At 34.1% G+C, this 16,363-nt stretch overlaps 1 protein-coding gene across 29 annotated transcripts in view; it reads left to right on the forward strand.

The window, feature by feature from the left end:
• Nucleotides 1-2,782: 2,782 nt before the first annotated feature.
• LOC145298823 (uncharacterized) overlaps nucleotides 2,783-16,363 on the forward strand; it is a 433,166-nt gene continuing 419,585 nt past the window's right edge. For 21 of the 29 annotated variants that reach the window (XM_080144346.1, XM_080144350.1, XM_080144347.1 and 18 more), the window contains exon 1: nucleotides 2,792-2,898. In XM_080144346.1, coding sequence (XP_080000472.1) covers nucleotides 2,872-2,898 — 27 coding nt within the window. In that variant the 5' untranslated portion in view covers nucleotides 2,792-2,871. Of the gene's footprint in view, nucleotides 2,899-16,363 lie in introns of all 29 variants that reach the window. The other 8 variants (XM_080144364.1, XM_080144372.1, XM_080144374.1 and 5 more) reach the window with 5 other exon arrangements.

Below are 16,363 nucleotides of genomic sequence, written 5' to 3' on the forward strand. Positions count from 1 at the left end.
CAGCTTTACTTATACACACACACACACACACACACACACACACACACACACACACACACACACACACACACACATATATATGAGTCAGATACATCCAAATATGGAATACTGCTGTCGCATATGAGGATGAGCTCAACACTTTCCTGCCTTGACAGAGTGCAAAAATGAGCTCAAAATCTGGTGGAAAGCGATCTTTTCTCTTATTTTACAACCACTTTCTCACAAAAGAGACCTTACTAGTCTCTCTCTATCGCTATTATGATAGGACGTGTTCAACTGAGCTCCAAGTTTTGGTTCCTCTTTGTAAGACATTCACAGCAAGAACTCGCTTTTCTATTACATTGTAAAAAAAACTTTTCCTTTCTCCCTCCATGTTTCTAGAGCTGGGTAAAATTTTCCTGACCAGAGTTTCTTTGCAAGAACATTCTTTCTATTGAACAAATTACTGCGGGACTGCTTCCCTACTAATTACAACTTGGTTTTCTTTAAGTCTAATGCTAACAAATTCTTTTCAAAAACTGCCCCAGAAGTAATTATAAGTTCATAGTATTAATTAATGGTAGTGCTCCCATAGTTTTCCTCGTCTCATAGCTGACAATCCTTCTGTCTTATTGAATTCCATTCATTTGACAAAAAATGAAACAAGCATGTTTCAACTGCCATGTAAGGAAAAGGTTGGAGAAATTTACACAGAAGAGGCTATAATATCCCAGTATGTGTCTAAATTCACCTTGAATTGTTGTGTTGTTGGCAAATTTATTACTTCTCTTGGAAGCCTATTTCAAAGTCCAAGGATCCTGATTGAGAAAGCGGCCCTTCTCTCGTTTAATCGAAATTGATTTCTTCTGTCCCTGTAGACCTCTTTCTTAGTGCAATAGTAAATAATAGATCCCACGGTATATTATAATGACCATTATGGAGATTGTAGGCAAAAATGAGATCACTGCATAATCATCGGCGCTAAATGCTCAAAGGAACAAAGGTTAAGTTATTTGAATTAACTTTCATAGGGCAGATCCGATAGACCCTGCACTATTTGAGTAGCCAATCTTTGAATTCTTTCCACTTGCTGGATATCATATATTAGTTATGGAGCAGAGGCCTGAACACCATGTTGGTACGGGTTTAGATTCTTCCAAGTCCCAAAACTACCGACCAGCTTTAATAATTACTAAACGTACAACAAGTATAAACGACAAGAATTTATTAACAAACATGAAAACATGACAACACTGCAATTCAGAACATGAAGGTAAAAAGATTACTCACTTCAATAGTGGGGTTTACGGGAGGAGTGAGGACTGTATTCTAGAGTTGTACTCTGCCTGTCCAACATTGTCTTTTAGGAGAAGAACTTTTTGCGTCCGTGCCTCATGTGTACGGACTCTCCTCTTCTTTACTCAAGGGACCTCACTCCTTACCCTTCACCAGTAATCCGGTGCTCTTATTTATTCCCCTACAACCATACTTTAACAATGGTCTGAAAAGGGAGAAATATTTCAGGAATGAGTTTGCAGAAAGAACATTGAATAAGAAATTACAGTTATCCTCGAGTGGCTGTTGGTCTTAGTTCAATGTTTAAAAAACAAACAAAAATAAAAAAATCATTAAATTGTGATTCAATGTTAAAAAAAAAAAATTAAAAAAAATCACTAAAAGAGGCCTCTATAGTTAACATTCGAATATCACTGAATATAAGAACTTTTCACAAAACAAGAAATATTCATATAATACGAATAAAATGTTAAAAAGGACGAATACTGCTGCCATATCTGGCCAGGAGCTGCTAAAAACAGCCTATACTGCCTTGACAGAGTACAAAATAGACTTCGTGGCTTAGTGGGGGATGCCCTTTTCTCTACCCTGCAACCTCTCTCCCACAGAAGAGACGTTGCGAGCATATCCTTGTTTTATCATTATTTCCATGGCAGGTGCTCATCTGAACTCCAATCTCCGGTCCCCTCTCGCCAATCTTTCACGAAAAACACCCTTTAGCTGAATCCACTGTGAAAATTTTCCCCCACTCTTTATCTGTGCCTAAATCAAAACGTGGATTCCATGAACAAAGCTTCTTTCTTAGAACTGCATGCCTGTGGAACTCTGTTCCGTCTGCCTGCTTCCCACCTGACTACAACTTGGATGTGTTCAAGTCCAACGTTAACAAATTCCTAATGAACCGCCCCTTAAGTAAATACTTCATCAAATCTCCACACTAACGTAATGTACTTGCAATAACCCTTATCCCTGAGTGGCTTCCGGGCCTTGATAAGTGGTGACCACCGTGCAAAAAAAAAAAAAAAAAAGAAAAAGAATACAAAATATAGTAAAAGGACGAAAAGTGAAAGTAAGGAATTGCTGGTTATATTTATCTACCAACTTAGCTAATCAGTCATCTATTTCAATGAAATGAAACGGTAATAAGGAAAGTTGAAAGTGGACATTGAGTTTACTTCCGGCAGACCGGTAACTCTTGCTTCCCTTATTTTGTCCTTTAGTCCTCAAATTCCATGAGCGATGTTTCTAACAAAGGGGGAAGAATTGCTGCTTTCTAGGTCGGAATCTATCCGTCTCACACTTATCGTTATTTAGTAGTATTTTTTTAATTCCTTACATCAAATAGGTTCATGCCTTGTCTGGAGCGATTTCTATTAAAAAAAAAACACACACACAGCAAAACGCCAAAGTCATTCATTAAAACAAAACAAAAAAGGACGCGTGAATGAGACGCTACATTTTATACCGAGATGTTAATTTAAAAAGCGGGCCGTGTGCAAATCCAACCAACCAGCATCGTGTTTACAAAGAAAATCCGACCAATCAGCGAACGACTTTCAACATTAATCGCAGCGAGTTGTATAACATTACTCAAGGATGGCTGCCTTACCGCCCCTCTCGCAGGTGAGTCCTGTGTTTTTAGACATATTTACCAGTTTTTAAAATGTCGAAATCTTATTTTATTAGTCGACCTAGGAAACACATGAACATGGAACCTTAAGAAGTTTCTCTGAGTTGGAAGAATCATATCTAGCAGGCATCGTTCGCGATTTAAGTTTGTTGCGGAGGCGGATATAGCAGCTGGCTTTAGAATACATCGTCTCGTAATTATCACTTGATGTTTTCTTTTGACCCCTTCCTTCGCTTTGGAGTAAAGAAAAAGCCAAAAATGCTCTCCGAAAAGACTATTGAATGATTATATATTGTCTGATTAAATAATGGTACTCAAAACGAAGGATTTTCATTTATGTTTTGGATTAAAACGCGGTGTATTTATCATTTATTTGATATTTGACGTCTTACAAATCTCAACGATTGACTAAAGTCGTCTGACATTGAGTATGGATGATCAGATCGGACACTTTAGTAGTGGCTTGTTTTGATTTTTGTTTTTGTTTGAGGATTAGATATATCTTATCTATAGTGTAAACACTGTTTTATATATGAAAAGGTTAGAGTTATGTTAAAATTTGTTGGTTTTTAAGTATATATTTGTCTGGGTTCTTATATATAAAAAAAAAAGTAACACAGCTTAAAAGTGATAGTAAAAAAATAAATAAATTGTAATTTATTATAAATCTGAGCTTGAAATTTATTAAGAAAAAGAAATGTGCGTGCTTCTACATACTTTGAACCGAACCAAATCGACTTTCGCCAAACTAAATCTAAAATTTGAGTTAGCTAGGTTAAGATTAAAAAATGCAAAACAAATTCTGTAGAAGTGCCAACAATTGTTAGTCTAGTTTTCCATCCACTTCAAAATTTAATAGTAATATTGTCTTGCGTCTAAAATGAAAAAATAAGGCATTTATGCACTTTTGTTACCGTGCTGAAATAATAACGTTATTTTGAAAGCCATTCTTAACGTGAGGTGAGGAGGAAAGGGCGTTTTGTAACTATTCTGTGCTTCCACCTAACAATTTAATAATAATAATAAAAGATATCGTGAAACTTGAATTTAACCTGAAAAAACTATTTAAAAATAGCGCAGTAAAAAAAAAAAAAGTGCATAAGCACCAAAAATAGTGAAGTTACGGACCGTGCTGAAATGTTAAAGACATTTTAACATGAAGAGGGGGAGTTGTTGTTACGTATCCTGTACTTTCACCTAATATTTAAAAAAAAAAAAGAAAGAAAAAAGCATTTTATAAAAGATACCGTTAAACGATACTTATGCACTTACGTTACCGCGCTGAAATAATAACGTTATGATTTAGAAAGCCATTTGTAATTATTCTGTACTTTCACCTAACAATTTAATAAAAAAAACATGTAAAACGTGAATTTAACTTCAAAATACGATTAAAAAAAAAATAGCACGGTAACATAAGTGCATAAGCACCTATTAAACTTGAAAATCCTATTTAAAACATTGCACGGTTAAGTAGCAACATTTTTAATAACAAAACAAGTTAACCGAATAACTTTTTTTTTTTTTTGTAATGATTATGCTATAATTAATTCAGTGATAAGTTGTTTTAATGGGTTTATACCAGGTTACACTTCTACCGGAACAAACACTACTTTCACTAATATCCTTTAGGAAGGTATGAACCTATATATTCACCCTCTAGCTATTGATTAATAGTGGGGTTGTGCAACTAGTCTACGAGAAGAACTCGGAAATACCATCGCTCTTTCTACTTATTTCAACATTGTTTCGGTCGTCGTCTTCTTGGACCAAGGTTCAAAGGAGGTGAGATTGAAGATTACGCAACCCTTGCTTCATTATATCCGCACAGACACCCTGAAAGGTGGACATTATTTCTTGAAACTGAATTTAAAAAAAAATTCATTATGAAAAATAATGGAGTCATACTTGTTATAGGGAATTACCGCTGGTTAATATTTACAGTGGAAATGAATTAACTCGAGAAAATTCTATGTGATTTACAACTGACAATTTTTAAATTATTCGTCTTTTCTCGTTAAACATTTTTATATTACGATTATTTTTTTTTTTACCCTTTTGTGCATCCGTACCTGATGCTTTCCTACGATCCGTGTCTCCCTTAACGTGTTGACAAATTCTTTAAACGGTCAACGTTTGGTAGTTTAAATGAACAAAACATCGACATTCCGAATAAATTAAATACATATTAACAATAATAATAATAAAAAAAAAAACACACACACACACACACACACACAAACAAGAGATCGAGATTTTTCGTTTTCAAGAATATTAAATATTCCTGAATAGTGACCCGGACCCCCTCTTCAAAACATGTTCTCATTAATAAGTTTTTTTCCTGTCTTCCTGATGTGCTACTGTCGTATACTGATTTACTTATTTTTTTCTGTTTACCTGGATTCATATATCAAATTTTGGGGTGCTTTAAAAAAAATAGTTTTTACACGTTAAATTCAATTATAACGATGTTTATTAAAGTGTTACGTGAAAGTACAGAATAGTTACAAAACACCCTCCCCTCTCCTCCCTATATTTAGAATAGGTTTTTAAATAATATCATTATTTCAGCGCGGTAACATAGATGCACAAGTACCAATTTTGGTTATCTTTACGATTCAAGTTTCCATTTCATTTCCAGTCCACCCCCCTCCATCTTCAGGAATGGCTTTTCTAAATAATAACGTTAATATTTAGAAAACCTCTTAACATGGGGAGGGAGAGAGCTTTCTTTACCAATTCTGTACTTTCACCTAACAAATGATGCCATAAAAAATCAATTAAAAGTGAAACAGCAACCGGAAGTGAAGCGGAAACTTGAATCGTTAAGATAACTCCAATTTTATTTTTGTGCATATATTAGTATACTTTAAGTAACTGTTACTTTAAGAGTAATAATAGTAATTCGTCGAATTACTATTATTACTCTTATGTATATTTTTTCTTTGCGTCTTTTTTTTTTTTACTATTACCCAAGAAAAGAAAAAGAAAAAGATGGTTGGCCATCCTCCTTTTACGTAAAAATTATTTACTTTCGTTTTACTTCATTTTAGTAAGAATGATAACAAACCCCAAACAGTAACCCGTTAACAGAAGTAGTGTCAAGTCTGTTGAGTTAGAACGAAAAGAAAATCGTTCGAAAATTTAATGTTTAAGAAAGATAACGGAATAGTTTTTATTAAAATAATAATAGGAGAAATACACCTTTTCTGGTATTTATAAAAATAAATGTCGTTTGATTTCGTTTTCGGTGTTTAAACTTAATCACGATGGACGTAATCGTTACAGAACGAATATGTCCTATTTCCAAAAATTACGTAAATCGATCAAGTAGCTTTATTTAAAACTAAGAAAATCGGCACTTCTGCATTTCAGTGACATATTAGCAACAGAGAAGAGTTATCGTCCCCTGTTCTTCGAAAGAGAACTGACGTCTAGCCGCCATTAATGTGAGCCTCAAAAACAAGTGTTTACGATAACTAAAAAAAAAATATATATATAACAAAATAAATGACACAAAAATATGAAAATCGAAACCTTATATAAGAAATGTATCAAAATATAATTTTAATGTATTAATATAATTTCTATTCAATGAGTGATTATTAACTGAAAATAAAATATAAATAAAATAATATAATAAAAACACGAAACATTCCTAGATTGTTTTTAGAATTATTTTTATTGATTTTTTACGGTAAGGTTGCATAAAAAATACAGCAAAATATTAAAAAAACATGAAATGTTTATAGAGGTTAAATATGTATTTTTTTTTTGTACAGAAAGATTGTATAAAAATGTAGCAAAATATAATTTTAGTTTGCACGCTCTTTTAGAAAACCCCCTGTTCTTTGGCTGATAAGTGACATCTGTCGGCGGTTCTTGAAACTAAAATACACACATTCGCCTCATGTCACTCACTGACATGCAGAAGTGCCAGAAAACCAAAATATTTTACTACTAAACTTGTAATGCTGAATTTTCACCTATCTTCGATTTAAGATGTCTCCCATTTTTTCTTTCATCGGATTTAATCATAACAGACGAAAACACCACAACTCGCTTAGTCGTAAAACTTTTTTTTCTTTTGCTTTGTTTTACGATACACATAGATTCGAAAAAGTTGTCAAAAAAACTAATATATAACAAATAAATGTTATCAAAGGCAAGATAAGTTACTTTCCCACCTAACTGGATAAGTTTTTAGTGTTTTTATTTAATGTAAAATGTTTATTCAGTTCGAAAATCATACAGTGTTTTTCAATATATTTGAAAAAGGCAAATGGCAGCGAGGTCTCTCTGTTGAATACGTTAAGTTTGGGAAAATGAATTCAAACTAAAAAATTATACAAAATACTATTAGAAACCTACCCAATATATGTTACCGTGACATAAGCTGACATCCAGTTAGTAGAAACATCTTATCTTGGGAGGCTCCATGTTTTGACAAGCTTCTGGGTTTGACCTTTGCTCCTGATCTGAAATGGAACACGTACATCAGGTCTGTTGCCAAGGACGCTGGGAAAATGGTGGGATCCTTCTACCGCTCCCAGAAGATATCTCACTACTGATGCATGCAATTCTCTATCTGTATAAAAGCCAAGTACATCCAAGGATGGAGTGCTTGCTGCTGCTCACTGCTGCTACCACATCTGGGCAGGAGGAGCTGCAAAAAACAGCCTATCCTGCCTTGACAGAGTACAAAATAGACTTCGTAGCTTAGTGGGGGATGCCCTTTTCTCTTCCCTGAGGCCTCTCTCCCACAGAAAAGACGTTGCGAGCCTGTCTTTGTTTTATCGTTATTTCCATGGCAAGTGCTCGTCTGAGCTCCAATCTCTGGTCCCCTCTCGCCAATCTTTCACGAGAAACACGCGCTCCAGGGCACTCCCGCCCAACGTAAACAGAATTTTGGTGAAATGGTAAATGTTGGCGCGTTACTTACGGAAAAATGGTTAATTAAACTGCAGAAAAGCACCTGTTAATGGAATACCCCCCCCCCCAAAAAAAAGAACGAAAAACATAAAAATATGTTTGGTCCGGTCCGCTAGAGAAACTTTTTTAATTAATCAAAAAAGTATTAAAAACTATGTAAGTCGAAAAAAAAAAAAATGAACCCCATTTTATTGTTTTATTTTTTTTTAACTTTCTTATTTGAAAGATCCCTACGCGATGTGATACGACACTTCACTACGCCCGTTTCGCACGTGTAAGAAAAACACTACCGAAGGCGGTGAAATGGCACAAAATAGTCCCAAGGTCTAGGGATTCATACCATACAAACGGTAAATTTGCGGCGGGGTTGATTATCAGATTCGTTGTCAGTGACCTCATGTACCCATAAAAAAAAAAACTAATTAAAGTGGTCGGTATTCTGTTGTTGCGTAAGGTAACATTTACCAAAAAAAAAAAAAAAAAAAAAAAGTCAATTTTTACGACGTTCCCCAGTGTATTATAAACACCCCAGCCTGGCTGGGGTGTTTATAATACACTGGGGAACGTCGTAAAAATTGACTTTTTTTTTTTTTTAGTTTTTTTTTTTTTTTGGTAAATGTTACCTTACGCAATTGACTTTTTTCTTTTTTTAGTTTTTTTTTTGTCAACGTGCCCCAGCCTATTATAAGCACCCCAACCGCCCCACGTTAAAAACGGCTTTTGGAATAAACACCCCCAACCTCGAAAGCCGTTTTTAACATGAGGAGGTTGGGAGTGTATTCCGAAAACCATTCTTTATATGGGGAGGCTGGGGCCCAGCCTCCCCATATAAACCTCCTCATGTTAAAAACGGCTTTCGAGGTTGGGGGTGTTTATTCCAAAAGCCGTTTTTAACGTGGGGCGGTTGGGGTGCTTATAATAGGCTGGGGCACGTTGACAAAAAAAAAACTAAAAAAGAACTGTTTCATTTCAATAATAATTCACTGAGAAAAATTACGGGGGGGGGGGGGATTAATACGAACCGTTTCGTTTCGCTTCATATTTTCATTTCCGGTTCGATGTTTTGCTGTCTTAATTCAAATTCGAGACGAACTATTTCATTGGACCAAATCACACCCATGGTAACCTCTCGGCCAACATTGCCCCAAAATGATATTCTTTTGCCAATATAATCAATGCGTATGAACTTTTCTAAGGTTGAGGAAGTGCGTTTAAAAGTACACCCGAAAGAAATGTGTCTCGACTTACACAATTTTTATTTTTATCCCAACCATGAGTTCTCCTTTTTCGGGAGCTAGATTCCTCCTCTACATAAATAAAACCACTTTACATCCTACTTTGGCCTTGTGGGGAAAACGTAAATTTGGAATACTATTTACACGAACGACAACATGCACGTTCTTTTTACAGTGCTAAAAGGGGATTATTTTTTTTTAATTGTTTATTTTCTTTTTTTTTTCAATTATGTATAGAATTTATTTCTGAAAAATTGATAATGGTCATTGACGACAATTACTGTTGCTAATAAATATCAATAACGTCATTTTATTCCTAATCGATCAAAGACGAAATGTATCATTGTCACGTGATTGTTTGACCGTAGGCGGCTTCGTTTAAAAGTTGACCATTATTTGACTTCATCGATTTTAATTAGTTATTTATGACTTTAGCAAAAATTATTATTATTATTAACTAATTTACTTGTAAATTAGTTGCCCCTACCCCTAGCGCCCCCTCTCCTCAATGAAAACAGAATTTTTGTGAAATGGTAAACGATATTCTACTTGGTAAATGTCGACGCGTTACTTACGGAAAAACGGTTAATTAAACTGCAGAAGCACCTGTTAAACTACACAAATTCTATAATTGAATATCCCCCTCTCAAAAGAACGAAAAACATAAAAATATGTTTGGTGCTTATATTTTTGTAAACATGTTCAGCCGATAGCGAAAGACTTTTTTTTTTAAAACTAAAAACAGGGGGTTGTACACATAGATTCGAAAAAGTTGTCAAAAAACAAATATATAACAAATAAATGTTATCAAAGGCAAGATAAGTTACTTTTCTGCCAAACTGGATATATTTTTTGTGTTTTTATTCAATGTAACAATGTAACATATTTATTCAGCTCGAAAAACATAGTGTTTACCGATGTATGTATTCGAAAATTCAAGATGGCGTCTCACACCCTCTTTAACACCGTAAGTATGGAAAAAGGTGTTATAAATAAAAAAACTATACAAAATACTATTAAAACCCCGCCGAATATATGTCAACCTATGTCACGGTAACATATATTGAGCGAGTTTTTAACAGTATTTTATCCGGTTTTTTATTTATAACATCTTTTCCCACATTTACCGTGTTAAAGAGAGAATAAGACGCCATCTTGAATGTTCCAATACATCGGTAAACACTGTATGGTTTTCGAGCTGAATAAACATGTTACATTGAATAAAAACACGAAAAATATATCCAGTTTTGTAGAAAAGTAACTTATCTTGCCTTTGATAACATTTATTTGTTATATATTTGTTTTTTGACAACTTTTTCGAATCTATGTGTACAGTAATACAAACCCAAAAACGGAATAGCAGCAGTTCTTCTATTCGATGAATTTTCGTAATTTTTGGACATATTACTATTTTCGACATGACAGTTAAGTACGTAATATTGATTTTTGTTTAAAACAACATATTAAAAAAATTTGTCGCCTCTTTTTGTATAAGCTCAAAAAATTACCGGAAAACTCCGAGTAATTACATCTCTTGTGTAACAATGGTTTTGAACGTTTCACACTTCCGTTCAATGTTTATCTTGATATTTAAATGAAAGAAAACAAAATTAAAAAAAAAAAAAAGTTAAAGAGAACGAGAGGTTACTACATTTAGAAAGTCTGTGGTGCTGGTGCTGCTGGTGCACTTGGTGCAATTGTTTACTAAGCGTAAAATTGGGATATTCGAATTAATAACTTTAATTTATTATGCTAATTTCTTGTCTTTTTGGATAATGGATACTAACGATTATGAGATCGATTTATGTCCCCTTGTCGTATGACTCGTACTGATTTAAGAAAAAAAAAAAAAAGCGATTCTTATAAGAAACAGTAGCACAAAATAAAAGTGTAGTATTGACGTTCATATAAAAAGGAAATCGATTTGGTCATCTTAAGTAGGATGACCCCTTGAGTGAATGTAATATTATGGTGATTAAAGATTCTAGCTAGAAAAATGACAATATATATCCCCCTGTCCAGCACTTTAAATGACATAGTACCTAATTTATTTTTTGTATTTTTCATAAATAAATAAATTTTTCAAACTGTAGTATTGGTTCCTTCAAGATGCCCACTCGCCACCTTTAGTTTTCGTCTTGGTTTCCCAAAATTGTATTTATCTTAGGACATCACCCATTGCCAAAGTTAACCATATATATTTCTTTTGCTCCCACCTAAATCCAGCTCCCACTTAGAGATTAACTTGTTTGTTTCCGGTTATAAATAAAAGGGAAACCAATAGACTGTTTACTCTTGGAAATTGTAGAGTGAGGCTTCTTAGTAACCTGCTTCTGATTTTTTTTTTTTTTTATATTGTTCCATTTTGTAACATTTTTCATGTTTAAAAATTTTTTGTTGTTTGTAAATAAAATTTTTTGTTGTTTGTAAATAAAATTGATTTGGAGATATTTTAAGTTGTGTCACCCAAAGAGTAAATGTAATATTGTGGTGATCTCTCAAGTGAAAACATCAGACATTGAAAGAATAGAAAAAAAAAAAAAAACGGTGCTTGGGTGAATGAGTTAAAGTGTGTCTAGTTTAGAATAGTGTAGACCCCTCTTCTAACTCCCTACACTTTTGAGGGCCTTGTGCCTAATTTGTAAAATTTGTTTAGCTTTTTTTTGGCAAATAATTCAAAGTGTACTACTTTTGTTTTGCCCGCAGTTAGAGAAGGAATCCTCTCGAGGACTCCTGTTCAGGGAATGTGATATTCCCCACAGAACCCCCCCCCCCCGAAAAAACTGGCCTTGTGTCTAACTTAATTCTTATGGGAGCTAAGTAAATCAGGATACACCAGCATTAGAAGGTCGCATCTCTAATTGCAACAGCAGACGTAACATTTGGTAGGAATGATAGATTTTCCAAAAGATGGATTCATTCTTTGTTTTCATGAGTTTCTTTTTTTTTACAAAGGAGTTACTACTTATTAAGGCCCGGGGGCCACTTGAGGATAAGGATTAATCTACTGTGGTGAAGGGGAACATGTAATAATCGTTAGTAGTGGAAATTTGGTAAAGTGGATTACTTAAGGGATGGCTTATCATGAATTTGTTCACGTTGGACTTGAAGACAACCATATTGTAGTCAGTTGGAAAGGAGGAAAACGGAACAGTTCCACAGGCGTATAGTTCTAACAAAGAAGCTTTGTTCATGGAATCTACGTTCAGATTTAGGCACGGATAAAGAGTGGGGGGAAATTATTGAGTGTTTTTCGTGAAGTCAGGATGGGGGCACCATAGCTTGGAGCTCAGACGAGTACTTGTCATGAAAATAACAATAAAGCAGAGACAAGCTCGCAACATCTCTTCTGTTGGAAAGAGGTTCTTGGATGAATAAATTTTTTACATCTGATTTTAATGAGATTTAAACTATGAAATGATTATATGTACACTAACTGTATATGCTAAGACTAAACTTATGTATTCAGTGACTACTTAAGTGTGTTCTTACCAGTTGGAGATATGTCCTTGACATCAGTCCGACAGTGATTTTGGTTGCTGTCTAGCTGAGTTATGGTTCTCTTCGATTTCAGGAGGTCCAACCTCCCAGGAGGTACCATCTCTTTGAGAGGAGGTTAGTTTATTGGTAACTAGCAGGCTGCCCGGCATAGCCTGGTCGTAAAATAATAATAATAATAATATATTTTAATTGATGCAGAAACTGAGACATGTACATACGAGTATAATGTTTTTTAGTTTTCTAAACCGTTCACTTCTTGTAGTAAAAACAACAAAAAAATACTCGCTGAGATCGAAACCAAAACCTAAGGACAGTGAGTCAAGTACGACAATCATTATGTCAGCTTGACACGATGTTTAAAAAGTGTTTTCAAACCTATTTATTTTTAACATCATGTGAACGATTTGCACATGTGCAGTCGTGAAACGATTCAATAACAGATAAAAATTAGATGACCCACAAGTATCAATTTTTTTTTATTTTGACTGTTTAGCAGCACTTTTTCTGATTAAAAGTTTTCAACATGTCTGAACCCTATATACCAAATTTCAAGTCCGTAGGTCAAAAATTCATTGAGTATGGAGGTTGAGAAGTGTTCTCACACACACACATTCTCACTTTTATAGGTATATAACACTACACGCATAGCTGCAACTACCCCCAACAACTTCCTCTTCCAGCATTAATGCATCTAAAACCAAGCTTCTCTCTTTACATCATCAACATTCTGATCCACATCTGGCATCAATTGTTCTCGTCTTCAGGAGGCTTCAAGTTTTGACAAACTTCTGGGCTTGACAATTACTCCTGATCTTAAATGGAACACGTACATCAAATCTGTTGCCAGGGCCGCTGGAAAAATGGTGGGATCTTTCTATTGATCCAGTAGATATCTCACTGCTGATGCAATTCTCTATCTATATAAGAGCCAGGTACGTCCAAGGATGGAATACTGTTGCCACATCTGGGCAGGACCTGCTAGAAAGAACTTGTCCTGCCTTGATAGAGTTCAAAATAGACTTCGTAGCCTCGTAGGAGATGTCCTTTTCTCTTCGCTGCAACCTCTATCTCACAAAAGAGATGTTGCAAGCTTGTCTCTGATGTATCGTTATTTTCATGGAAAGTGTTCGATTGAGCTTCAGTCTGTGTCCCCCCCCTTGCCAAACTTTCACAAGAAACACTCGTCTAGTTGAAAACACTATGAATAATCCCCCCCCCCACTCTTTATCTGTGCAGAAACCTAAACGTAGATTCCATGAACAAAGCTTCTTTCTTAGAACTGCACGCCTGTGGAATTGTCTTCCGTTTTCCTGCTTTCCGGCTGGGTACAATATGGTTGTCTTCAAGTCTAACGTAAATAAGTTCTTGATGAGCCGTTCCATATGAGTTAACAAATTTACCGAATTTTCATTACTAATGATTACTATATTTTCCAATTTCTACTGTACACTCTTTAACCCTTATCCTTGAGTGGCCTCTTGGCCTTGATAATGTGATGCCTGTGTAAAAAAAAAAAAAAAAATCAAACAAAAATTATATGAGCAGAGCTTCTGTCTGTGGAATGCAATACCATGGGTCTGCTTCCATGTTGACTATAACATGGTCGTCTTCAAATCTAATGTGACTAAATTCCTATTGAGCTGTCCTCGTTGATAATCTCGCCATACCTAAGTTCTACAATGATTTACCTTGTGTCTACCTAACACATAACCCTTATCCTTAGAGTGGCTTCTGGGCCTTGATAAGTAGTGCCCCCTCCCAAAAAACAAACTATTGCTTTATTTTTAATAAAATTTTTAATTGTATTACTAATTATAATAAAAGTATTATAGCTGAAATTATTGCGCATATACAATGGTGTCAGTCAATACCAGTTATAAATTTATATTACACTAGCAGGGAGACCCGACATTGCTCGGGATTGAATGATGATCAACGAATATTTCACACTCCTATATTTTTATGTCATCAAAATTCTTGAAATCGCCCGGGAGGAAGCTTCACATGCCTCCATGCAGTAACTTAGTCCAAAAAATGTTCTTCTATATTGCACTCTATAGAACCTACTGTTTCTTTTTATAAAATTATTTTATGTAAACTTTTTTCCAGTTAACAAAATAAAAACATTAAGAAATTTACTTGTGGGGGTTTAAACCTACAGATTACGTCATGCAAAAAAAAAAAACTACACAAAAAAATACGTAAGCTTTCAAGTCTTATAAAATTCTTTGCAGTTAATGAAAAAAAAATTTAAGAAATTTACGTGCGGAGTTTGAACTTGCAAACCGCATCATGCAAAAAAACCCCCAAAAACAAAAAAACAACGCTATTAACTTACCCACAGCAGAATTTTCACTGCTCGTTGTTCTATCATTGTTGCTAAGCGACGACATGGAAAAAATGGCTTTACCGATGATAGATAAATTAAAATGGTTTTGATTATCAGTAATTACCGGGGGTATTCTGAGGCAAAACTTAATTAAGATCACTCCTAGACTTATACACTAAAGTTTTCTAAATTTTAAAGAAAATATGTTCAGTCGTTTCAGAGTCTATAAAGAACGAACTTACACACACACGCACATGCACGCAAACACACATTTGTATAATTGTAGAAATAATATAATGTTATTTGAAACTTAAAAACGTCCATATGCAAGTGAACAATATTGAGATTTGGCTGAGAGTTTGTGGATGGGTACATATGCAGTATTTTAAAATATTAATTAAAATTCCAAATACAGACAAGCAAACAAACAGAAAATATCGTTTATGATATAAATGGAAGATTTCCAATTTTTGAATAGTTAGAATGAAGGACACTATTTTAATGACCCTTTTTACAAGAGAAAATAACCTGCCATTTGATTTTTTATGAATAAGATACTAATGTGATGGTAGGACTCATTAGTTGTTTCATAGTGTTAGCGTTATGTTTATTTTGTGTTAAGTCAGAATTTTTGTTGATGAATACCTAAAATAATTATCCTATGGATGTTTACAAAATAACACTCACTGCATATACAATGTTATTCTTACATATACAGCAAGTGTTATTCTGTGTCCATTGTTTTGTTAATTGTTTACATAGTGGTTCGTAAACTATGAATAAAGAACAACATTTTACAGATCCTCGAAATGTGAGAACATTTTGATGATTTTAATCTATTGGTGGATTTTATTCAATGTGATTAAAAATTTCCAGGTTCTTGTCCAGAATTTCCTCTACATTAAAAAAGCCAAAAATATAGAAAAATCTGTGTGATTTACATACCTATGACGAAATGAAAATATAAATCTATCAACTGGTTTTATTTTTATAAATAAAATCATTTTTAAGCGATTAATGGAAATTCATAAATCTCACAAGTTTGAATTATTGTTAAGTTATCTCCCTCTTTATCATTCTTTGATTGTTTTCAAATTAGCAGACAAGACAGTTGCTTCTCAATTGTTTATATCATTTGGTTTTTATTATTTAAAAATAAAACTAACTAGATCAATTTACGTGATTTTCGGAATATGATATCTTCTTTTTGTTATATGTACATACATCGTACCCATATTTTTTTTTTCTAATATAAAGGGAATTTAGGACAAGAACCAATTTTTTAAAATCCATCACTTCCATATTTTAAATTCTATTTTTCAGTTTGCATTGTAACAAAGCTTTTCATTGCAAGAAAATATTTTAGAGTCTAACACTTGCACTTATGACTTGCACTTATTAAAGAGTTGGGGAGTTTTGACTTTATTATGAACCTATCCTTGGAGAGGTACACCTTTTTTT

This window comes from Euprymna scolopes, chromosome 2, assembly GCF_053919585.1.
Source record: "Euprymna scolopes isolate OS-2025 chromosome 2, ASM5391958v1, whole genome shotgun sequence".
Lineage (NCBI taxonomy): Eukaryota > Metazoa > Mollusca > Cephalopoda > Sepiida > Sepiolidae > Euprymna > Euprymna scolopes.